The 27196-nt window shown below is 36.6% G+C and overlaps 1 protein-coding gene across 3 annotated transcripts in view; it reads right to left on the bottom strand.

The window, feature by feature from the left end:
• Positions 1-27196, bottom strand: part of elf1 (E74-like ETS transcription factor 1) — a 243781-nt gene that overhangs the window by 38006 nt on the left and 178579 nt on the right. For all 3 annotated transcript variants that reach the window (XM_051935337.1, XM_051935336.1, XM_028815927.2), the window contains one exon: positions 1045-1416. In XM_051935337.1, coding sequence (XP_051791297.1) covers positions 1045-1116 — 72 coding nt within the window. In that variant the 5' untranslated portion in view covers positions 1117-1416. The remainder of the gene's footprint in view (positions 1-1044; positions 1417-27196) is intronic.

The following is a 27196-nucleotide window of genomic DNA, read 5'->3' on the forward strand; positions in this document are numbered from 1 at the left end:
GCAGTGGTAGCGCTGCTGCCTCGCAGTTAGGAGACCCGGGTTCACTTCCTGGGTCCTCCCTGCGTGGAGTTTGCATGTTCTCCCCGTGTCTGCGTGGGTTTCCTCCGGGTGCTCCCCCGTGTCTGCGTGGGTTTCCTCCAGTTGCTCCGGTTTCCTCCCACAGTCCAAAGACATGCAGGTTAGGTGGATTGGCGATTCTAAATTGGCCCTAGTGTGTGCTTGGTGTGTGGGTGTGTTTGTGTGTGTCCTGCGGTGGGTTGGCACCCTGCCCAGGATTGGTTCCCTGCCTTGTGCCCTGTGTAGGCTGGGATTGGCTCCGGCAGACCCCCGTGACCATGTGTTTGGATTCAGCGGGTTGGAAAATGGATGGATGGATGGATATATATATATACACACATATGCACACTATGTACATTAGGTGGCCTGAGTCCCAAGACCACAGACACAACTACAACAAACAAGTCCCGGGTTCAAACAGGTTTACTTTATTTAACAAAATACTTTTGTACAGGTTTCTCCATTTCAATCATCACAGTTCTTTCTTTCATTTCATCTCCTTTATTTTCCTCTTCCCAGATGAGTTGTATCCTGCTCTGTCCCAACTCCAACTCCCTGGGCAAAGTGGAGGGTGTCCTTTTAAACTGGACCCGGGAGTACTATCAGTGCCTAAAGCATTATCTCCAGGAAGCATTGTTTTTAAGTAAATTATGCAATAGTTTCCTTACATTTCCCAATTCATTTGCTGTATCCGTAGTTTAAACTCGTTGAATGTGAATGGACACGGTGGGGAGATTTTATGAGTTGGAATCACATATGAGGTTTGTTCCTGCTTTACACCTAATGTTGTTGAAACTCAGAATTGTAGTGTATTTTGGAGTCTATACAACTTTTTTAAAGTAAGGCTGTTCTGCTTGCTCATTAGAGTGCTATAAAAACTAAGAACAAACTTGAAATTTAAATGAGTTGAATTTTATATTACTAAGCTGCAAGTGAAACAAAGAATCCTAACCAGCTATAATTTGCAAGAAAATATGTTTGCATTACCTGGTTTATTTCATCCATCCCATTGCTGGCAAATTCAAACACCAGCTCTGTTGGGTGGACCACTGTTGCCATGACGCCTAGGCCACTAGTAGATTTTGGAGATAAGGAGAGAGGGGGGATCCCTCCCTCAGGCAATCTGCCAGAATACAGGAAGCCGTCACTTTGTACCAGAAAGTCGAAGCTCTTCAGTTTCTTTCCAGATGGTGTGACGTGTCTACAGAGGAGTCAGTGGGTCTTTGAGGTTGATTTATTGATTGACCTTTTTAATCAATCAGATAACAAACCACAGTCTTTTCTTCATATACAGCATATGTCCATCAGGGTGAAAGTATGTGACCAATTGACTTGTCCCATAAGAATTAATGTAAATCACTGAAAGATAAAAATAACACAAGAAACATAAGACATAAGACATTGGACATAAGACACTATTTAATATTTTTGTAAAAACAGGTGGAAAATAGCTTGATAATAACAGAGGAAATAACTGATGCGTATTTCAGCGTGATCAGATACATTCATTTGTGTAGAATCCTGATACTGAAAGTAAATAATGATCTTAACTGAAACACACCCAATGTTTACAAGCAGAAAATAAAATAAAACCTGGCCTATGTTACTCTGTATTACGTTAAACTGAACACGATCAGTCCAAAATGTACTAACACATTAAAATGATGGATATTTGTTTGATGCAATGTTGCTTATCTTTAATCTAAGCAGAAAATAAAATAAAACCTGACCTATGTTACTCTGTATTACATATTCACATCCTTCTAGTAGTGGACATACAAAATTCCTTCATTAAACTGAACATGATCAGTCCAAAATGTACTAACACATTAAAATGATGAATATTTGTTTGATGTAATGTTGCTTATCTTTAATCTGAAGATTGCGCAAAGCTTGAATTTACCAGTTCTATTTTGATTTTCTTACTAAAGATCTAATATTACATTCATGTGAAAATATAGCAACTCTTAGAGGAAAACAGGAAAAAAAGGCTAAAATTAAATTTTAAAATATTTTGGGGCATTGCAAAATATATTATCAAGTATCCTTTTTTGGAATCCTCTTGTACAATTTTGCTACAAATGACTGTATACATACTATGGAGAAATTCATCAAAAAGTAATTTATTACTAAAAAAAGGGAAGTGTATCATAAAGATAAGATACATTGCAACCTGTCTTGAAAGCAAAATTTCTGTTTAAGATTCATTCTTTTTGAAAGCAATACATCACTAAATTCAAAGAATGAGCCAACCCTGAATGGGATGTTGAATCAACTCAGTGCAAAACCATGTACACATTCTCATTCAGTTCTGGGTTCATTTCTGCTTTGCGCCCAATGTTAACATTTGTTTATGGCTCCGCAAAAGAAAAAGCAGATTCAGACAACTGATGATTAATTTAGAAAATTTGAATAAAGAAGTTAAACATATTTAACAGGTTTTTAAGCTCAATGTAGTTAAAATTTTCATTACTAGAGACTCTGCATTTATATTGTTATTCTTTACAAGACTGTTTGAGATACCTACAAGTGGAAAATAAAAACTGTTTAGCCAAATTTTAATCCATTTTGGTAAACATAATGCAATACTCAATCATATCCACTCAGGGAATACAGCCTATCCTGGCAGCATAAGGTGCTAGGTAGCAATTAACCCTTGAAGGAGCACAGAGACCATGCAGGCTCCAACAAGGGGCCAATGTAGAAACTGTACATAACCCTAATACACACAAACGTCATGTCACCCCAAATTTCTGGTTTTTGAAATCTGCTCTTTCATTTTGAATAGCCTTGTATATATTCAAAAATTTATTTCAAACAAACTGTATAAGACAGACAGAAACACATTCCGCACATCACTGAATGGACGAAAGTTAAAACTTTGGTCCTATGGTCCTTTGGGTTGCATGCACTCAACATGAGCACCATGTGTAGTATGACAAACACCAAAATGATAGACCATTTCTTGCCACACATGAGTCAACTGTTCCCTAGTTACTGAATTCACAGCTTCCTCAATTTGATGTCAGCATATCTTGACGATTAGCAGGCATAGGTGAAACAAACACTCTTTCTATAATGTACCTCATAGATAAAAATTGCAGGGGGTAAGGTCTGGAGACCTGGGAGGCCATAGATGATGAGCAAGATCTTGTTGTCATCCTCTTCTAATCCATCGTCCTGGAATGGTGTTGTTCAGGTTTCTGTTCAAACACACCTTGGATACGCTCGACATTTTCATCTGACTTGTGTGGACGACCAATGCTTTTACGTTTGCATATGCAACCTTCTACAAATTTTTTATGCCACTCATAAATTTGCTTATGACGAGGCGGATATTTGTTGAACCGTCTGTGGAATTCACGTTGCCATTGAACAATGAACTCACATTTCGCAAATTGCAGCATGCAAAATGATTTCTCTTATTGTGTTGTCGCCCTTTTACTATAAATGAGAAACAGCGCTAGTACTTTTAGTACAGCTTTTACACTTTGAACTTTCCTCTACCCAGTGATGTGCGGAATGTGTTTCTGTATAGTAAGTTTATTAAAATATGTAACATGCAATAAAACCTATCGTCACTTCGAACAGAAAAGACAAAAAAAAACTTAAAAGAGACAAATGATTGTCTGGGAACTGGTACAAAAATACTTAGAAAATAAAATATATTCCTTAACAATATTGGGACAATGTAAAGAAGTTCAAAGCTACTACTAAAAAGATGGCTGACATAAAACAAACATGATGCAACTGTATATTATGCACAAAGACAGTGAGGAGGATGAGTAATCACAAGTGGATTACTCATTACTGGGATCATCTTGCCTCCAAATCAACAACTAGCTAACTAGCTATCATTTGAATGGCTAAAGTGGCTAGCCTGACAGGAAATGTCTGCTCTGATTGAATTGTTTTGTCATTTGCATTATCAGTACATTTGGAATATGGAGAGAAACAAATATCAACCTTCCTCCGAAGCATGACTGGTTAAAAATTATGTTGTGAGGCTGTCTTGTTAAAAATCAATGGTATAACGAACAGTATGTTCTGACCACAAACCTTGCTGGAGGTACCAGAAAGCTGTAACGCAGTCACAGAACTTCTAGCAAGCAACTGAACCAAAAACACCTTCAAATCCATAAAGCATATGGTTGACTAGACACAAAAATCATAGTCTCTGGATTATTTAAATCTGATTGAAAACTTGTGATCCTTTGTGTAGATGTGAGTGTGTGTCAAGAGTCCAGTAGAATTCTATACACAATGAGAAATGAATGCTTCAAGATCCCTCCCAATGCCCACTCTTATTTAGAAAAGCCTTACTGACTGTCATCAAAGATTTACCTGCGATTTACTGAAAAGTGTGAAATAAGTTCTATCTAGTTATGTCCCTGCATTTTTGAGATTCAAAGTCAACAGACAAGCTTTTATAGCTTTTATAGATGTAATATAAGTTTGATCAGTACTGCTGGGGCCCTGTCCAGGGTTTGTTCCTGCATTGTGCCCTTTTTGCTAGCTGGGACAGGCTTCAGCTGTCCCTGTAAACTTGTTGAGAGCTTAGCGGGTTAGAAAATGACTGACTAATCAGTTCTGGATGAGATATTGTTTAGGCAAACAAGCAGTTGGGGCTTGGAGTGCTGGGAGCACACAGAGCTAGGATTAAAAATGTTGGGTGATTGGGTTACTGACTGTACAAGACAGCAGCACAACTTAGTTACAAATGAATCAGAAGAAGAATTAGAACAAAACAAGTATCGAGTTACAAATAGGAAATCAAAAAACGTAACCAAGGATCAATACATGTAACTAAAATCATAGTCAAATAGAAAAGACAGAAATATGAAAAACATTAAAATACACACATAACCAGATATTTTCCAAAACAACAAAAGAATCATAGTTTTAAGGTTTGGGTTGAATCCTGTCAAGGACAACCAGAAAGTGCACAAAGGGACATTTATCCCTTGACCTGTTATGCACTGCACACTTCTGGTTGACCTTATCTTGCAATGGCATGGCAAATGTCCACAAATACTCCTCAAAATGGCGATGCTTATATGAAAAGCAGCATAGTGTTGCAGGAGATTGCTATCTATTTTCAATATCATTAAAAACACACCAGGCACAAAAATGAATGAAAAAATGAGATTTCCTTAACTCTAAAAACCTTCAAACAAGGACCAAACAATTTTTTGAGAAGGAAAATTTATAAAATATCAAAAGCAAAAGCCTTATCATGATAATTATCGGTTCATTTCGTGACACTAAATGAATGGCTTTGGGCTTTTTAAATGTTATGATGGGCATGGTATTTTTTAATTTACAAAAAAGGACAATATTAACTTTTTAATGCTCAGTATAAAGCAGTGCTATTTGTCACTTGAAAAACAAGATGTAATGTACTATAGGTGTGGAGGGCAAGCTAAACCAGTTTTCAGCATTTTATAATCACCACTGTAGTGTGACAGTTTAATTCACTTGACTAATACTGGTTAAAGATCGTCCTTTGTCTGTTTAGTAGAACCAGTCGCAAATTAGAAAAAACTCCATGACTGTATTACCAGCCAATCCTGAGCAAGCACAAGGCACTGACTGCAGCAACCAACCTAATCTACTGTAGCCTGTCACCAAAGCATAACATAGACATTTCTACAAATGCCATACTTTCTTTTGTTTAAAATACCTAAAATATGTGCACACACCACCACTGAAAACAGAATAAGACTCAGAAAAAATGGGGACATACACAGACTGACATGATAAACCTAGTAAAGAAACCAGACAGTTTATTCAGGAAAATGTGTTCAGAAAAGAGTATCTATTCCCTGCTATTCTGTCTTAAAAGAATTTCTTCCATTTGCAAAAGAAAAGAGAATCACATTTACCATTTGTGTAGTGTGTAAAAGATTAAATTGTGAATCATAGTACAGGTCAAATCCCATTATAATGAATACCAAAGTAATAAAACTTTCAGAACAAAGAATACCTATTGTATGCCTGGACAAATATTCATACAACATCATGTTTAACGGATTTCGTTTTAACGAAATGTAAATTTCACTATAATTAACTTTTTTTTCGGACAAAAATGGCCACTAAAGATAATAATACAAGGCAAAAAATACTTAATGCCGCACTACACTTTTCGTTGAATCTCGAGAACCCTGCAACAGGCTGTCTCTTTCTGGTTAGGCCAAAAAAAAGTGAAAGTCTGTTGACAAATTTCCAGTCAGATAGTCTCGGCAAGAGTGTAGGTGCAACATCATACTAACAGCCAAATTCTGAGTCAGTGCAGCATCCGCGTGGGTAATTGTGTTGTGTGCGGATACTGTACTGTTCTGTATCTGTATAGAGATACCTTAATTTGTAATAAGAAAATATCTATACTCCAACCCTGAATCCATTCATCCATTATGGAATCCAATTAATCTGGTTCTGGGACACACTGGCCGGTATCATTTGAGGCAATAACTAGAGCCATGCAAGAACCAAACCTGAACCACCTGAATGCCAGACCATTCAGGATCACCTCTACACTCAAAAACACCAGTCCAATTTGGATTTGCCAATTAGCGTAACATACATGCTTCCGATATATGGGGAAAAAACACATGCTTGTCTCCGATATGTAGGAAAATAGGAAAAAACATATTACATTCTGTCTGGTATGCTTATATAAAATTAATCATATGAAAGGAAGTGATCTGAGACCTTTAGACACCTGATCCATTCAGTTTGTCTTGTTCACTACTTTATGCTTGACTAAGCAACAGCACAATATACTGCCATATTCAGAAATTACAGCAAAGCCAGCAGAACAGAGCTTGGTATGGTCAAGGACGTGGCAGGTGTTTAGAACATCTTAGACTTATGAATTACAGGTGAACATTTGAGACAAATGCAAAAAGCAACCATTACAAAAAAGGGCGACAAAGCTATTTAACTATTTAGCCATTGAAGGTGTGCATTAGAAGTGATAGATCAAATAAGGAACAACTAAAGAAGATGTAAGTGATGATCAATTGAAAAGAGCAGAGACTTAAGTACATGCACATATACTGTAACATATACAATCACAGGAGTCTGTTCAAATCATTACAATGCTACAGATATTTAACAGAAGTCTGTGAATTATTATGAAGTGAATGTCTGAAAACTGAATTATTTTAATTCTTTAAGAGTGGAAAAAAATTCTACTTAAAGGCGACATTTGTATCAAACATCCAAGTACACAGAAATCATACAGAACAGTTTTGTTGGTAGCTTTCCCATGCATACTAAAATTGGTAGATTAAAATAACTATGAACATATTTCCTTTCCAAAGTGACATCTTGAAAGAAAAGCCGTGACAAGGCATTGTAAAGTATTTCTGAGCTCATGTTTGCATTTTTGGCAAGCTGAATATTGTGTTTTAATGTTAGATCATGGGATACCCATCAGGGGCTCATGATAGCTTGAAGGCAAACTTCACTGAAATACAAAGTTCTTTGTTAATTGGCATACTCAGTACAACATCAAGAGACAGCATGAAAAAGTCCTCAGCAAAGCAATCTGTCACATTTCATTCACAATATTTTTTGTTCATGAGATTTTAAAATTTTTCCTTTTAATATTGACTATTTTATCTTTTCACTTCCTCTTTAAATGTAACAATTAACCCCCAAGATTACACATGTCTTGTCTGAAAAATTTGGAGTATGTCTTTCCATCTCATCATCATATGTTAACTAAACTAGTCAATTACACTGCCTAGAATCATCAATCAAATCTCATCAAGAAAAGCAGTCGGAGCCATCACAGCAAGATCAGTTCAATGAAGGGTCTGTCCCAGCTCACCATGTTAATGCACAAACGTGTTATTTCTGTTTGAAACAGATCCTTACATTGCCATATTGAAATGGGTCAGAAGCTGAAATCATGAAGTATTTTTTAAAGTTTTTGTACCATTTTATTAACTCTTTTAAAAAGGACAGAATTATTTGTAACATTTTCATTATTCATTTTTTCCCAGTAAAATAAATGACTTTAAAACTACAAATAATTACCCATATTGTTCACTTATGCTACATTTTTATGGATCTTGATTTAATCTAAGTACATTCTTTTCAGATAAATGGAACTAACCGCAAATTATGAATTTCTTTAATCACAATCTCTTTCAAAATATTTTAGATTTTGATTGACTAGAAAAGATAAGCCCCTCTAGATAACATGTTGAATGGACACCAGTGCATCAAGAAAATGTTTAAAAGGTTTAAAATGTATTGGCTTACACCTGATTATACCTCTTTTCATTCCACAAGATGGGAGAGCTCTCAAATAGATTCAGTAAATTTATACATGTACAACCAGAACACTAACCCAAATTAAACTGCTTTTGTCACTTGCAGTTCAAACAGGCTTAGCCCCAACTATACACTTATAATTGTCACTAATGAAGTAACCATATATACTTCTAAAATGTTTCTTTGTTTTGTTTTTGTTTGTTTTTCTTTTAAATTATAAACCATGTTAAAACAGCCCAATTAGTAAGCTTAAATGATACTGTGATAAGCCAGAGACTCAAGCAAACCTACAGTCATATGAAAAAGTTTGGGAACCCCTCTCAGCCTGCATAATACTGTAATTTACCCTACTTTCAACAAAAAAGATAACAGTGGTATGTCTTTCATTTCCTAGGAACATCTGAGTACTAGGGTGTTTTCTGAACAAAGATTTTTAGTGAAGCAGTATTTAGTTGTATGAAATTAAATCAAATGTGAAAAACTGGCTGTGCAAAAAATTGGGTACCCTTGAAATCTGATGATTTGAATGCATGTAACTGCTCAATACTGATTACTTGCAACACCAAATTGGTCGGATTAGCTTGTTAAGCCTTGAACTTCATAGACAGGTGTGTCCAATCATGAGAAAAGGTATTAAAGGTGGTCACCTGCAAGTTGTGCTTCCCTTTGACTCTCCTCTGAAGAGTGGCAGCATGGGATTCTCAAAGCAACTCTGAAAGATCTGAAAACAAAGATTGTTCAGTATCATGGTTTAGGGGAAGGCTACAAAAAGCTCTCTCAGAGGTTTAAACTGTCAGTTTCAACTGTAAGGAATGTAATGAGGAAATGGAAGGCCACAGGCACAGTTGCTGTTAAACCCAGGTCTGGCAGGCCAAGAAAAGTACAAGAGCGGCATATGCGCAGGATTGTGAGAATGGTTACAGACAAACCATAGATCACCTCCAAAGACCTGCAAGAACATCTTGCTGCAGATGGTGTATCTGTACATCGTTCTACAATTCAGTGCAATTTGTACAAAGAACATCTGTATGGTAGGATGATGAGAAGGAAGCCCTTTCTGCACTCATGCCACAAACAGAGTTGCTTGTTGTATGCAAATGCACATTTAGACAATCCAGATTCATTTTGGAACAAAGTGCTTTGGACTGATGAGACAAAAATTGAGTTATTTGGTCATAACAAAAAGCACTTTGCATGGTGGAAGAAGAACACCACATTCATTCCAAGAAAAACACCTGCTACCTACTGTCAAATTTGGTGGAGGTTCCATCATGCTATGGGGCTGTGTGGCTAGTTCAGGGATTGGGGTCCTTGTTAAAGTTGAGGGTCAGATGAATTCAACCCAATATCAAAAAATTCTTCAAGATAATGTTCAAGCATCAGTCACAAAGTTGAAGTTACGCAGGGGTTGGATATTCCAACAAGACAATGACCCAAAACACAGTTCGAAATCTACAAAGGCATTCATGCAGAGGGAGAAGTACAATGTTCTAGAATGGCTGTCACAGTCCCCTGACTTGAATATCATCGAAAATCTATGGGATGATTTGAAGCAGGCTGTCCATGCTCGGCAGCCATCAAATTAAACTGAACTAGAGAGATTTTGTATGGAAGAATGGTCAAAAATACCTCCATCCAGAATCCAGACACTCATCAAAGGCTGTAGGAGGCATCTAGAGGCCTTATATATTTGCAAAAGGAGGCTCAACTAAGTATTGATATAATATCTCTGTTGGGGTGCCCAAATTTATGCACCTGTCTAATTTTGTTATGATGCATATTGCATATTTTCTGTTAATCCAATAAAGTTAATGTCACTGCTGAAATACTACTGTTTCCATAAGGCATGTCATATATTGAAAGGAAGTTGCTATTTTGAAAGCTCAGCCACTGATAAACAAAAATCCAAAGAATTAAGAGGGGATCCCAAACATTTTCATATGACTGTACCTTGGAATGAGTAATTCAAATTAAGTAAATTATCAAAAATCTTATTTTTATTAAATAGCTGCTTCACAAGTATAGACTAATTATACAGTAATTTTGTTTGAGGGGAGGGAATCAAGTATTCTAATAAAAGCCTTATTTTAAAATGTTCTATTGAGTGTGTTTTTGTACTGTTGATTTTTTGTTTGCTCAGACTGTTATTAAGCTTGGCTCTGAGCCTTACCAATATAGACAATGTATGAATGCACCAAACTAAGCAGAAAAAATAAGACAAGCTTTTAATGTCATCTTAATTTATTATATATGACTCATTTCACGGTACATACAAGATGCTTTACAAAACTAACAAGAATAGTACATAATGAATGATTACCCTGCGAAAACTAGATAAAATAGGCAAAAAACTAAAATTTGTCTATATTTACATTTAAAGCAAATTACCCTCTTCCAATCTGAGACTGATTTTGATATGATTTCCTGATTGTAAATATCTTGTTGCACACTCGCAGAGAAGACGTTATCATCAGTAAGAAAGGTTTGTGCAGACTTGTGTAGTCTTTATATACAACAGATAGGTGAGAAAATTTGCATATCATGTGATAATGACCAAGGATCAATGCAATTTCAGCCACGCTAGGGTAGAAAAAGTTACTGAAAGGTGTGTAGATTCTATAAAGCATTGTGTCTGTCCGTTGCTAGCATGGTCAGTGTACCTAAATAGGTTGCAGCAGCCTTCCTAGTACAAGACAGAACTGTAGAACCACATTGGAAGAAACAGAAAGAAATGCACCTGAAGGTGAGCAGCCTGATGGATATCAAGTGCCAGAACATGGTGCCTTTTGTGTTATTAATGACTGCAAAATGCTAATCACTGCTATGTACATATAATTTTGCAAATATGAACAATCCACTTAGACCCTCTTTTCACTTTTGTGTTGTGTTTATTTCTTTAAATGTTAGCATACATGTTAAAGGACAGTGTTCCAGCAGTTTTGTAATGGGTTTCTTTTATGTTCCTTTTCCTTCTGCTTTGTTTAAAAGTTTACTGTAATAAATCTTTGTTTTTAACACACTTGGAATTATTTATAATCATTTTTTACATTTTTGAGCATTTCTGAAAGTGTTTGGTTTTACTACTCTGTCTGGGACACCACCTGACCACCATTTTGAGATAATGTTTGGTCCCAGGTGCCACTATTTTGCATCCATTTTTGCATGGCTGCAGCCATGTTGTTTGTGGCTGCTATGCAGAGATTGTGATGCACTTTCACATCTACTTTATCACGTTGTAGATAAATATGTAAATTATTAACAGGCAGTAGTTGACTAGTTGTCCATTACATTCATAAATATTATTTTATTCACCCTTCAATAGCACATAATATTCTCAGCTAAATTCATTGTCTTATTCCATGCAGTACATCTTTGGTAGACTCGTTTTAACTCTTTTGTTTTTTTTTTTCTATGTATGCAGTCATCTGGGGAAATATATATCTTGAACTGGTTTTTCAATAAAAAACATAAAAGCACTAGCTGACATGTTGTCGAAGGGTGGTAAAGTTTGTGCATTAAGGTTGTGACTTACATTAATGAAGCATTTCACAGACTGACCTCTGCCGTAATTACATTGCTAAATATTTACATTTGCATTTTCTCAGAAAAATTTCCAGTGCAAACAAAATGTACAAATAGGTAAACAAAGGATGTATTATAACTGTAATGATTCCACTGTGTGATGCATTATCTGCAATGTGTAGAAAAAACCTTTATCAAAAGAAAAAACTTTTTTTTTTCTCATTCCTCTTCAATTTAAACATGTGCTGGTTAGGTTGTCAATTGCCTCTTGGCCTTCTGAGACTGGGAATGTGGTGTATGTAAGATGACACTGTAAAGGACTGGCCCCCACTTACCCTGAACTAGATTAAGAAGATTTGAAAATGTTGTGAAATAAAAATTAATTTAAAAGAAATATAGAGAATTTTTGTTTGAATATTCTGCTTCATTTTGGAACTCAATAGCAGACAAACTTCATAATAACTGTTAGCATTTGTCATTTTCTTTATTCTACTAATAACACTTGGCAGTGTAAGAAAAAAAATTACTCTACTAACTGCTGACTCGTTGGAATCTGTCCATTCCTTATGTCTTATTGTACTTTGTGATTTAAATATTCAGCTTGATACTAGTGATTCTAAATCTGTCACTGACTTGATACACTTGTTAGACTAATATAATCCCATTTTCAAATAGGGGGTACATACAGTATTTTTCTTAATACATATTCAACTGTCTTCTTTCGCTAAACATTTACTATTATAAATTGTTTAAATTGTTATTTAAATACTGGAAAAAACCAATACTGCAAAAAACAACAGACACCTTTGAGTGCATATTCATAGAGCTGCATGTATGACTAGTACAATTATTCAAACCTTTCACATTCATCTGATCAGATCAATTTATTATCATTCCATTCAAAACACAGTATCAGTAATCATCACTCTTACAAGAATGAGTCATCAAGGTAGCTTCTAATTGTGCTTGGAGGTTTTAGTGATATAGTATCAGTAATTTAATGGGTGATAACATTACTAATATGTTCGTTTGAAGAGCTGTCATTGCTGAGACGTGCTGATGTGAATGTTCTATTTATACAATGCAAATGAATGTCATATTAAAAGTACTTCATGAAAACAGGCAAATGCAATTCACAGCTTAAGCATTTTTTTATATGTTGCATTTTCAAAAGTGGTAAAATTACAGCTGGGAAACTGTCTGTCCATAAAGTTATAAATTTCTTAATTTTTATCTTAATTATTAAAATTAAAGCTATGTAAACATTTACTTACTCTTAGTGCACATGAGTATTATTATTACTCTTTACATTGGTAATAATGACTATCCTAAATCTATTTGTAAACTCAGTAAGGGACTAATTACCAATTAATTTAGGAATGATCATTAATGCTTATTGTATCATTGATAACAAAATCATCAGGCAGACACCTCCGATTTACTTGACACACAATAATGGCTCATGATGTCATAATTTGAACAACTTCCAATCAAATTTGCTTACAGATTTTAAATATTTCTGTAGCACTTTCATTCTATTATTAAGTCCTCTCTCAAATCAGATCCCTATTATTTTAATTATGTTACTGTTTTTTCTTATATTGTTCTGTAAAAAACTATCCAACTTTTAATAAATTCTACAAGTAAGTTTCATTGTAGTTGAAATAAGGATTTGCAAGTGAACAGAAATAGATATCTGGCTTTATCACTTCATATTTTCATATTTAAGTATTCCCTATTGATATACCAGCATTTACTATGAAAGATGAAACTGCCACTTATGTTTACCTAGCAGTGAAAAATTGTTATTTAAAATAAATTTAATAACTAACTCAATGTGGAATGTTGTCAGCTGGTAACAGGTAATAAGTTTATATTGGTTATATGAAGAAACAAACAATATCTATCATTTAAAATGAATTACTTATGCAGTGACCAAAAATATTAAGACAAAGTTCATGTTTAAATAAACTAGGGGGCTTCGCTCGCCAACCCCCTTTTTTGGTTTTGCGGATACACGCTTTTAAGATTTTTTTTCTTTGAATTGTTGCTATTTCATTAGTTTAACTTTTATTTCAGAACTTCTGTAAAAACAATATTTGTAATCTTGCGAGTCCCAATATGCTGAATCTTTTTAATGAGGTCTGAATAGGTTTCTCTGTTTGGAATTTAAGCATAGACAAAACGATCTATATCATCAGCATTTAATAATTTTTTTTTACAAAGTAAAAAAGTAAGTAGAGTTCTGCATTGGACTCCTGCCTGTAAAGTCGTGCTATTTTCCTCTCACAGTTCCAAAAGTACATGGGGTTACCAAGTTGATACCCCAGCTTTTGTCTAGGTTTTTGTACAAGGGCTAGACAGAACGTTTTTGACTCTTGGGGTAAATTTAGGTTTTTAAATAAGCAGACAGATAAATATATATACATTAACAAAGTAACCAATAAATGCATGTGTGGTAAACTCTGTTTTTGAAATTCTCAAGATTCTTTATTTGTCACATGCATAGTTATACAGGACAACACGCAGTGAAATGCATCCTGATCCGCTTATCAAAAACTGTGTAAAGTTAGAAGAATATCAGTTAGATTAACAAAAAGTCATAGATTGAAAGAGAACAGTATAGTAGAACATAATAAATAAGTACAATTATGTGAATAAAGTAGAATTACAGTGGGGCAAAAAAGTATTTAGTCAGCCACCAATTGTGCAAGTTCTCCCACTTAAAAAGATGAGAGAGGCCTGCAATTTTCATCAAAGGTATACTTCAACTATGAGAGACAAAATGAGAAAAAAAATCCAGAAAATCACATTGTCTGATTTTAAAGAATTTATTTGCAAATTATGGTGGAAAATAAGTATTTGGTCACTTACAAACAAGCAAGATTTCTGGCTCTCACAGACCTGTAACTTCTTCTGTAAGAGGCTCCTCTGTCCTCCACTTGTTACCTGTATTAATGGCACCTGTTTAAACTCGTTATCAATATAAAAGACACCTGTCCACAACCTCAAACAGTCATACTCCAAACTCCACTATGGCCAAGACCAAAGAGCTGTCAAAGGACACCAGAAACAAAATTGTAGACCTGCACCAGGCTGGGAAGACTGAATCTGCAATAGGAAAGCAGCTTGGTGTGAAGAAATCAACTGTGGGAGCAATTATTAGAAAATGGAAGACATACAACACCACTGATAATCTCCCTCGATCTGGGACTCCACGCAAGATCTCACCCCGTGGGGTCAAAATGATCACAAGAACGGTGAGCAAAAATCCCAGAACCACACGGGGGGACCTAGTGAATGACCTGCAGAGAGCTAGGACCAAAGTAACAAAGGCTACCATCAGTAACACACTACGCCGCCAGGGACTCAAATCCTGCAGTGCCAGACGTGTCCCCCTGCTTAAACCAGTACATGTGCTGGCCCGTCTGAAGTTTGCTAGAGAGCATTTGGATGATCCAGAAGAGGATTGGGAGAATGTCATATGGTCAGATGAAACCAAAATAGAACTTTTTGGTAAAAACTCTACTCGTCGTGTTTGGAGGAGAAAGAATGCTGAGTTGCATCCAAAGAACACCATACCTACTGTAAAGCATGGGGGTGGAAACATCATGCTTTGGGGCTGCTTTTCTGCAAAGGGACCAGGACGACAGATCCGTGTAAAGGAAAGAATGAATGGGGCCATGTATCGTCATATTTTGAGTGAAAACCTCCTTCCATCAGCAAGGGCATTGAAGATGAAACGTGGCTGGGTCTTTCAGCATGACAATGATCCCAAACACACCGCCCGGGTAACGAAGGAGTGGCTTCGTAAGAAGCATTTCAAGGTCCTGGAGTGGCCTAGCCAGTCTCCAGATCTCAACCCCATAGAAAATCTTTGGAGGGAGTTGAAAGTCCGTGTTGCCCAGCGACAGCCCCAAAACATCACTGCTCTAGAGGAGATCTGCATGGAGGAATGGGCCAAAATACCAGCAACAGTGTGTGAAAACCTTGTGAAGACTTACAGAAAACGTTTGACCTCTGTCATTGCCAACAAAGGGTATACAGTGATCCCTCGCTATATCGCGCTTCGCCTTTCGCGGCTTCACTCCATCGCGGATTTTATATGTAAGCATATTTAAATATATATCGCGGATTTTTCGCTGCTTCGCGGGTTTCTGCGGACAATAGGTCTTTTAATTTCTGGTACATGCTTCCTCAGTTGGTTTGCCCAGTTGATTTCATACAAGGGACGCTATTGGCAGATGGCTGAGAAAGCTATCCAGCTTACTTTCTCTCTCTCTCTCTCTCTCTCTTGCGCTGACTAGGGGGGTGTGAGCAGGGGGGCTGTGTGCAGCTGCTTCCTGAAAGGACATGCTGCACGGAGCTTCGCATACTTAAAAGCTCAAAGGGCACGTATTGATTTTTTATCTCTCTCTCTATCTCTCTCTAACTCTCTCTCTGCTCCTGACAGAGGGGGTGTGAGCTGCCGCCTTCAACAGCTTTGTACCGGCGGTGCTTCGCATATTTAAAAGCCAAAAAGCCCTATTGATTTTTTTTTTTGACTGCTTGCTTTGCACTCCTTTGAAAAGGAAGATATGTTTGCATTCTTTTAATTGTGAGACAGAACTGTCATCTCTGTCTTGTCATGGAGCACAGTTTAAACTTTTGAAAAAGAGACAAATGTTTGTTTGCAGTGTTTGAATAACGTTCCTGTCTCTCTACAACCTCCTGTGTTTCTGCGCAAATCTGTGACCCAAGCATGACATTCTAAAAATAACCATATAAACATATGGTTTCTACTTCGCGGATTTTCCTACTTCGCGGGTGGCTCTGGAACGCAACCCCCGCGATGGAGGAGGGATTACTGTATAACAAAGTATGGAGATGAACTTTTGTTATTGACCGAATACTTTTTTTCCACCATAATTTGCAAATAAATTCTTCAAAAATCAGACAATGTGATTTTCTGGATATTTTTTTCCTCATTTTGTCTCTCATAGTTGAAGTACACCTATGATGAAAATTACAGGCCTCTCTCATCTTTTTAAGTGGGAGAACTTGCACAATTGGTGGCTGACTAAATACTTTTTTGCCCCAACCACTGTAAGTGTTAAGGTGCAATAGTGTAGTAATTATTGTGCAAAACCAAAGTTAGACTGGTGCATAGTTAAATGAGGCGGTTTGTTTGTTTGCGCTACTGCAATCTTTACTTTTTTATATTTTCTAATTTTCCTACTTTCATATACTTTAACTTTCTCCACATGTGTATAGCGCCAATGTTTTTTTTTTTGAGCCTTTCTAATTTCCCTGGTTTCATAGTCTCTAACCTGCTCTGCATGTGTTTAGCGCCAACGTTTGTAAACGTCTTTATGAATTTCTACTTTGTCTTTTACTCACTGTCATTTAATTCTGAGCTGGAATGGACTTGATTTTTTTTCAATTCCACTTGTTCCGGGCTGATAATTACTTTCCTTATTTTCTGAATTTGCACCTCGATTATTCTTTTTTGCTCTTTTTTCTGTCCAACGCATTTGAGTCTCTTTTCTCCGCGCTTTTCTTTCTTCTTCGTTTAATCGTCAACGTTTCATTTCTACCCTATTCATTTCATTTCTACCCTATTCATTTCTACCGTATTGACCTTATACACTTTATATGCACTAAGAGCCCTTGAGCTGTGTGTGCTGCATGACTGCCTTTACACTACTGATTTGTTTTTTTTTGATATTGCTTGTAAGTAGGGCGTGTCTTGCAAGACTCTCGTTCTATGTTCCCGTGAGACGCACCGTGGCAGGTCTCTTTCGTCTTGCGGGTCTTTAAATTATCTTCCGAGAAGATCACGTATTGTAGACTATCAGGACAGGGGACAGGATTTCTTTTTATAATAGATAGAAATGAAAAAGTTAAACATAATTTAAGAATTTATATTAAGCTTAAAAGAGCCTGAATTTGTAGACAATTCTAGACTTTACTAACAACCCAAGAGTTTGTAGTCCTGAACACATAAAGCCACAATTTTATTTTTTACATCACTTGAACTTAAATTTAGGCCTCATCTGTGAAAACATCAACTTTGAAGCAGATACATGAATATTCCTGATTCACCTTGTTAATTTTTACATCACTTGAACTTAAGTTTAGGCCTCATCTATGAAAACATCATCTCTGAAGCAGATACATGAATATTCCTGATTCACCTTGGAACAGAATGTACCAATAGTTTATTATGACATTTTATTAAGTTCTGCACAGGCACTAATCCATGACACCACCCCCCTTTTTAACAGATTTAGTCCAAGAATGGTCTTATTTGATCCATGCAAATTTTCCCTGTCTGTTCGTTTTCTACTTCACATACTTCATCGTCTCAAAGATGCACAGGTTGCAGTAACTGACCCAGTATAAGTGAGTGTGATATGTATTTGTTGCTAGGTTCATTTTTGTTATACCTGCTGGAAAAGGTAAGTGATTTTTTGAAAGCACCAGGAAAAGAGATAAAGTTATAATGTCAAGCTAAAGTCTACAGCCAATTATCAGTCCTGCCTTTTACCACAACCCAAATGTTATAAATGTCAGAAAATTGAAGATCACAAATCTGGTATTTAAGGAAAACAAACGAAGCAAAGAACATGCCAACAAGTTAAGTATTTTATCTATAGTCTCTGATAACCCGGAAGTGTATGCTGTGCACCTTAAAACCGTTGACCCAATGACATCACAGGTCACGACCTCCAGTTCTATACAAAAAAACCTATAAAATAGCAGCCTCCATAAAAACAAAATGGTATCAGAAATAGATTCATCAACTCAAAGACCCTATGATTGCATGTACAAAGTCCCAAATAAAGGCTTGCAAAATGTGGAAAAAACTGAAAACAAAACCAATTAATAAGAATTTTCGTGTATTTTTTAATTTATTATTCCATAACATGATTAATCTAACAATGTTTATATTTTCACTGAAATGTAGTTTTATTTTTTTGACTGTGGGGACTGATTTTTGTTTTTAGGAATGGTACTCTGGCTGCTACCATGTGCTTGTGCTTGACAGCTTGTGTTCACCTCTGTTTTATAGGCGTCCTTCCACTTTGTACCTCCTTATAACAAAAAAGTTGGAATTAGGAACTGTTGTAAAATTATTTTTGATGGTGCATGACATCATGGCTAAAGCTCTGGACTTTAAACACGAAGTTGTCAGTCCAATCCTTATCTTTTATTTACTGTGTCACTTTCGCAGTGTCCATTCCTCCATGTTCAAGTTTCTTGATATTGATTTCAAAAACATTTGTGTGCTTTTCTTTTCATGAAAGACTTTAGGGCTACTGAACAAAACACTTTTTTGATTTTGATTTTTGAATTGAGAATTGGGCTTTGTCATTTTCTAACTTTCTGGTTTTAACCTTGACTCATTTATATGTAGTGTTCTTCTCACCTCCAGGTCTTTTTGTTTTTAGTTTGCCAGTTTCCCATGTGAAACTGAGTGAATCATGCAATAGACTGGCACTCTGTTCAGGTTTGTTTCCAGCTTTTGTGCCCAGTGCTGCCAAGATAGGCTCTGGGTCCCGGACGCCCTAAAATCCAATTGAGTGGATTAGTCATGTGGGCTTGGTTTTGTTTCATCCATATAGTATCCAGGTCTTGGAGATTCAACAAACACCAGTTTTCCAAACTTTTCTCTCTACTATATGTTGTCCAGTTCATATTGCGTGATAATGTTCACTCCACCCTTCCCTTCCACTTTATTTTCTGCCTTATGATCTATTTTGTTTGAGTGCCAGTTTTAGTTATTTGTAGCTTTCATTTTGTAGATAGGCTCCAGCTTCCCCAGAACCCTGCTCATGACAAAGCAGGTTTAGAAGATAGATGGGTGAAAGATGTCTGATATGTCATAACTTTAGTTTGACAACAGATGATTTCAGTACTGTCATTTGGTTTGACCTGTCTTAAAATGAAATGATTTGAATACCTTGCAGCTCATGATGTGCACAGTAACGTATTTATTATCTTTCACTTCACTTTCATGATGGAACAACTTTACGGCTATGTTTTGCTACTGGGAAAACAATGTACATTTTTACTAGCCTCATCTGCAATACAGCTAAAAATAAGATATTTTCATCATATCTAAGTACATAAGGCTTATTAGAGAATGCATCAAGACTTAATGTTAAAGGTAAAAGAAGAGGAAACAAGGTAAACAGATACTATCACTGAACTGTGACTCCAAGACTTGAAAAACAAAGGGCAAGGAACTAAATTATGTTATATAGCTGAAAATATTAACTTTGATTTTTTGATTTAATATACTACACTATTTTAATAAAATGTTTGAATTCAATCCATTTCTTTATCTAGTCTAGTGAAATTTATGACTCAGCTCAGCTTCAGAAATAAGTAATCAAAGTGTTTGTGACAATGCTCACTTAAGTGTTATTATTCTACTTTTTTGCTTCTAGGATTATTATGGCATGATTATGTATCTATTAGATTTATGGTTTCTTATGGTTATTATGTTTTACAATTCTATTAATGGTGCATTTTTATGGCTTCTTTTTTGTTCGCTTAAGTATTTTTGCAAGCACCAGAATTGTTCTGATGTCAAAGCTACGTGTGATGTCACAAATGCTAATGAAATTTAGGAAGATGCTTTAACAGCAGCTGAATATATGGATAAAAACCACAAAAGACTCTTGCTTTGCACTAGTTATTTACAGAAATGATCACAAAGTAGCTAAGAGTTATGAAAAGCTTTTCAAAAGAATTTTAGCTCTTGTTTAGGCACTACATTTTTGTTTCAAGTCTCATTTCTTATGATTTTCAGCTTCTGCCTATCAAATGACTGTTTGCATTTGGAGCCCCTTTAGGTGCCTTCATTTCCCTAAAACAAAAGTCGTTCAGAACGAGTGTGTCATTACGAAGAATGTGCAACCAAAATAGTACTAATTATTCAGTTGTTTTTTGTTTCACCTATCCACATTAAATTTAAAAACTTACCATATTTTTCCAACACTATGTAAAATCAATGTGGTTGTTAAAATCAGATATGCAAAATAGGGTCTCAAACACGCCTTACTGATGATTTCTTTATGTATCAGCAAATTAAAAAAATATATGTTTTTTTCTGCAAAGACTGTTGTCTCTGCAGAATAATAATATGCATAACACACAGTAAAAACAACATGGTACAGCAGCCATAGACTCCTAGTTCAAATCCCAGCCAGATTACTGTCTGTGTGAAGCTTTCAAGTTTCCTTCAGGATACTTGGGGCTTCCTTCCTCATCCCAAAGACATGCAGGTTAGATTACCAGTTAACTTTAAGTTGCACTTATGACAGTGATAGTAGGTATAAATATAACTGTACCCTATGGTGGATTGGCACCCAATTCAGGGTTGGTTCCTGCCTTATGCATGATAGTGCCACAACCCTAAATCAAAATGGAAGGCTGGAGACAAATATCCTTTTCTGACTTATGTAATCACTCATTTTTTTTTCTCAGATGAACAACAAATAAGGTTGATTTAATAATTCTACTAAATCAACCCAGGTGAGCAAAAGGTTCCCATTTAACTAATAAAGCCACTTTTCCCAATATTGCAGTTTGACTAGCTAGAGCCTATTCCACTATCACTGGGCATGCACCAAGAATCCATGGCCGCCAGTTCACAGCTATGAACATACTCTGGAATGCTGCCAACCTCATTCATAGCAAGCCGATTAACCAAATATTCACGTCTTTTGAATGTGGAAGGATACTGGTACACCCAGAGTAAACACAACCTGTTCTGTGCGTCTCTATTAAAAAATGAAATGTATTAGAATGGACAACATTTTCATTGACAGCCAACCACTGAAGGAGTCACTACACGACTATGGGTGATGATACACTAATTTCATAACAAGGTAGTTATATCAGGTAAGGAAGACAGACGTTATGAGGTAAAATACTTTTACTCACTAAATTATCATGGTGCCGTAGATTTTCGATGTGTTGCATGATGATTAGCACTTCTAAGTACAATTTTAACTGTACTCCGTACACATGACAATAATGACTCCATAAACCAATCAAGGGCAGAGACTGGCAAACCAATTCACAGGGCAAAACTAAATTACAAGTTACTAAATCATCACAGAATCAGAACCTAATCAATCTTCCAAATTGAAATGCTCAACTTTTTCATTTATTTTTAACAAAGTTTGGAAAATAATAAAAAAAAGTTGCTTAATCTTAAATAAGATGGCTATCATGAGATTACATATGAGCATGGGAAAGACACCATATAAATAAAATGTATTATTATTATTTATTATTATTATTATACCATGCCATGTGTGGCCCACATAAGCAACAACATGCAGCATCATTGTGATAAACATCACAAAATGCAGATGATCATGATGTTACCAAATCCAACTGTACAATAAATGAAAATTTTCTACAAGGATGGAAACACAGTTGTAAATACAACCCAGATCCCTGGAGTGGTGAGGCAGCAGTGTTTACCACTGTTTGATTGTGGCACTGTATCTTTATTCATGATATTTTGAGTCCTCATAGTCAGTAAATACTATATACAGCAAAGATTGGGCAGTTAAACCAGTAGAAACAGGAAGAGGCTGAACAATTGATGTGCAGCAATCTTATCACTTTTCCCATTGCTCACTGAGGCAAGAAAATGATAAGGAGGTTCTAGGTTTGAATTCACCACACACCTTTTACATTTCTAGGACAAATGTGAAAACACTCAAATAAAGCTACTTCAGCTAGTATTTCTTGAGCCTGAGCATTAGAAATGTTATTGGCATTTTTAATAAAGAGGGTATTCTGTTAAATACCAAACTGAAAATTAATAATCATTATGAATTATGGAACTTTACTAAAAATAAAAGCATTATGAAATTAAATAAGGAAGGAAAGAATCTAAACCGTTACCACCTAACTCTTTCAAAGGAAATTTGTCTCGTAAATATTACATGGAGTTAAACTTTAGCCAGCAGGCCTGGCCTAACAATTCCTTTCTGTAGAACTCCTATTTTGGGACAACAACATTCAGTGGATTGGAAGGAACGCAAATATGTTTATATGTTTACTAGTTTTCAGATTTCTGGACTCTGAGGCTCCACTTACATTTTAAATAATTGTCAATAAAAAAAAAAATTGACACAGAGCCAGTGCAGCATATATCCCTTAGTTTATATACCTTCTCTTTTCAATAAGTGTTACATAAGTACAGTTACAAGCTACAATCACAGCACAGGCAGATAATGTGAGCTTTCTAAGGTGACACAGGACTGAACCAACAACATCGTGTTTAAAGTCCAGAGCCTTAACTGTGAAGTCATGCAGCATATCTTACTCAAAAATATTTTTACAACACTTCCTAATTATCCATTTTTTTGTTATAAGAAACTACAAAGTGGAAGAACACCTATAAAAATGAGGTGACCACAAGCTTATTCATGACAGCTACAGTAACCAAACTGTCAGGACTCTAGTAGTATTTACAGTGCATCTGGAAAGTATTCACAGCGCATCACTTTTTCCACATTTTGTTATGTTACAGCCTTATTCCAAAATGGATTAAATTCATTTTTTCCCTCAGAATTCTATACACAACACCCCATAATGACAACGTGAAAAAAGTTTACTTGAGATTTTTGCAAATTTATTAAAAATAAAAAAACTGAGAAATCACATGTACATAAATATTCACAGCCTTTGCTCAATACTTTGTCGATGCACCTTTGGCAGCAATTACAGCCTCAAGTCTTTTTGAATATGATGCCACAAGCTTGGCACACCTATCCTTGGCCAGTTTCGCCCATTCTCTTTGCAGCACCTCTCAAGCTCCATCAGGTTGGATGGGAAGCGTCGGTGCACAGCCATTTTAAGATCTCTCCAGAGATGTTCAATCGGATTCAAGTCTGGGCTCTAGCTGGGCCACTCAAAGACATTCACAGAGTTGTCCTGAAGCCACTCCTTTGATATCTTGGCTGTGTGCTTAGGGTCGTTGTCCTGCTGAAAGATGAACTGTCGCCCCAGTCTGAGGTCAAGAGCGCTCTGGAGCAGGTTTTCATCCAGGATGTCTCTGTACATTGCTGCAGTCATCTTTCCCTTTATCCTGACTAGTCTCCCAGTTCCTGACGCTGAAAAACATCCCCACAGCATGATGCTGGCACCACCATGCTTCACTGTAGGGATGGTGCCAGGTTTCCTCCAAACGTGACGCCTGGCATTCACACCAAAGAGTTCAATCTTTGTCTCATCAGACCAGAGAATTTTCTTTCTCATGGTCTGAGAGTCCTTCAGGTGCCTTTTGGCAAACTCCAGGCGGGCTGCCATGTGCCTTTTACTAAGGAGTGGCTTCCGTCTGGCCACTCTACCATACAGGCCTGATTGGTGGATTGCTGCAGAGATGGTTGTCCTTATGGAAGGTTCTCCTCTCTCCACAGAGGACCTCTGGAGCTCTGACAGAGTGACCATCGGGTTCTTGGTCACCTCCCTGACTAAGGCCCTTCTCCCCCGATCGCTCAGTTTAGATGGCCGGCCAGCTCTAGGAAGAGTCCTGGTGGTTTCGAACTTCTTCCACTTACGGATGATGGAGGCCACTGTGCTCATTGGGACCTTAAAAGCAGCAGAATATTTTCTGTAACCTTCCCCAGATTTGTGCCTCGAGACAATCCTGTCTCGGAGGTCTACAGATAATTCCTTTGACTTCATGCCTGGTTTGTGCTCTGACATGAACTGTCAACTGTGGGACCTTTATATAGACAGGTGTGTAGCGCCTTTCCAAATCATGTCCAGTCAACTGAATTTACCACAGGTGGACTCCAATTAAGCTGCAGAAACATCTCAAGGATGATCAGGGGAAACAGGATGCACCTGAGCTCAATTTTGAGCTTCATGGCAAAGGCTGTGAATACTTCTGTACATGTGCTTTCTCAATTTTTTTATTTTTAATAAATTTGCAAAAATCTCAAGTAAACTTTTTTCACGTTGTCATTATGGGGTGTTGTGTGTAGAGTTCTGAGGAAAAAAATGAATTTAACCCATTTTGGAATAAGGCTGTAACATAACAAAATGTGGAAAAAGTGATGCGCTTTGAATACTTTCCGGATGCACTGTATAGGGTGTGGTGTGCCAAAGACAATTCAATTTATAAACATAATCTAATCAGACATGTCTTAAAAATATGGCTTAAAATGACTTTATAAAGTACATATCATGGAAAAAGGGAATACAACTTGAATTAGATTATCAATCTATCCAATATTCTGAGTAAAAGATTCCACCTTGAGGGGGCACTTATTTCTCAATGATTACTAAAAAAGGGGGACAGCTATGAACATGGAAGGATTTAACTGGACTGCTCATCATGTAAAAGCAGCTGAGTGGCAAATACTTCATCTGATTGTTTAAAATGTAGTGTTTGTACTACTGTTTTATTTACTTTGACAAACTGTTCTGTTCTCTGAGTCACCTTGCTTTAAGATAATTAGATAAAAAGTGAATTTGTGCACGTTTTTGAAGTTGTGCACGTTTCTGAAGTTGACAGCACAGTTGTACAGCGGACAGCACTCCTGCCTCTCAGCTCTAGGCCATTCCTGTCACTGTCAGCTGGACGTTCTAGATTTGCCTGCTAGGAATGAGTGTGAATATGCACTGTAATCAACAGGTACCTGTTCTGACAGTTGCACTCACATCTGCCTATTTAGACTCAAGCTTCCATTATCCTGAAATGGATTAAACTGCTGCTGGAATGAAAAGACAGATACAAGACTATTGCAGATATTTTCTTAATAGCATGAAGATAAAAAAATGAAATTAGTACATGTGAGTCTGCCTGCAAAAGACTGGCATCTCTTCCAGGAATGGTTCATGCCTTGTGCCCAATACTAAGCTCCTGCTTCTGTGATCCTGAACTAGATTAGGCAAGTTCAATGATGGCTGAATGGATGTCTCTTAAGAATTTTAGAAATTAAATTGACTGGTATAGAAGTGGTCCTTTGTGAGAATACAGTATACATGAGGGTATCCTGCAGTGGCCTGATACCTCATCTAGGCTGTGCTCTTGATCTGTGCTGCAGCGATAGCCTCCATCTACCTGTGTTACTGTTACTGTAACAAACTTCAGCACTTCAAAACGTGGACTTGTATTAAGTAGTATGAGAAAATGGATGGTTGGATGGTTTTGTATTTAACAGCTGGGCAGCATATAAGCACGATGGTTAGAGCTGCTTCCTTATAAATCTAAGGACAAAGTTTTCACTTCTGATCCTGTCAGTGTACAAGCTGTTTGCATGTTCTTGTTGTTTCTCTATAAGCTTTCCTATTATAACTCTGTTTCTCTCAAATTACAAAAACATGCATAATAGTTAAAATGATGACTCTTAAATGGCCTAGTCGGAATGAGTTGGAGCTACATGTATGCCTAGCAGCTTTGCCGTAAAAAAGAGGTTTCAGAAAATGAAGATGTTTTAAAGTATTTCTTAATCACGGCGAACTGCTTCTCACAATACCCTTTATTTTATACTTAGATAAGGATAAATATCTACACAAATTTAAGAATGATTGGGATTCATCTATCTGTCACACATCCTATAATGCGGTAACCAAGTAAAATATGAGAATGCCATGGTAAAGGAAAACTAACGATATGCTTTAATATTGACTATAAACTTGGACCCACCCACACCATCCAGTTCACGAGATAGCTGCCATTCAGTTACAGACAATTTAATGTTTTTATTGTTAAACCTTTCTGTAAATTAGGTGCAAAACACACAGCTAATAAAAATGACAGAAAATACAAAAAATTAACAAGTCAAGCACTTCTTTGTGCTACACTAGAATCACACTTGGGAGCACAAATGCAGTTGCAGTGCTATCCCAACATTCTGAAGTTATCAGAAATAAAAACATGTTAATCTACAGTATCTGTTCTCAAGTCTCATTTGTGCCACACATATACATCACTTGCAGTTATGTGACTGGCATTTCTAAGGAAGGAAGCAAGAGTCTCCAGAGGCACCTTAAATGGCACAGCAAAGAGGATAGCTGTGGACTCATCTGCAAAGAAACAGCAGCACAAAGACACTGAACTTCTTTTACCAGCAAATATTTAACATTTCCTCTCTAATGGCAAGTCATTCCTTGTTGCTTCTGGCGCAGTATCACTCACATCAGCTGTTTTAAACATGCTGTAAGTAACGTAAAACACAAAATGGCAAAAAGTACAATTGACTTGTTGAGTGCCAAGTTACAGGACTGTTTGTAGTTACTGACCATAAGATAACAATCCAGAGGCAGATCAACATGAGCAGGAAATATGACTTTGTGCACTGCAATG

Source organism: Erpetoichthys calabaricus, chromosome 12 (assembly GCF_900747795.2).
Source record: "Erpetoichthys calabaricus chromosome 12, fErpCal1.3, whole genome shotgun sequence".
In the NCBI taxonomy this organism is placed as follows: Eukaryota; Metazoa; Chordata; class Cladistia; order Polypteriformes; family Polypteridae; genus Erpetoichthys; species Erpetoichthys calabaricus.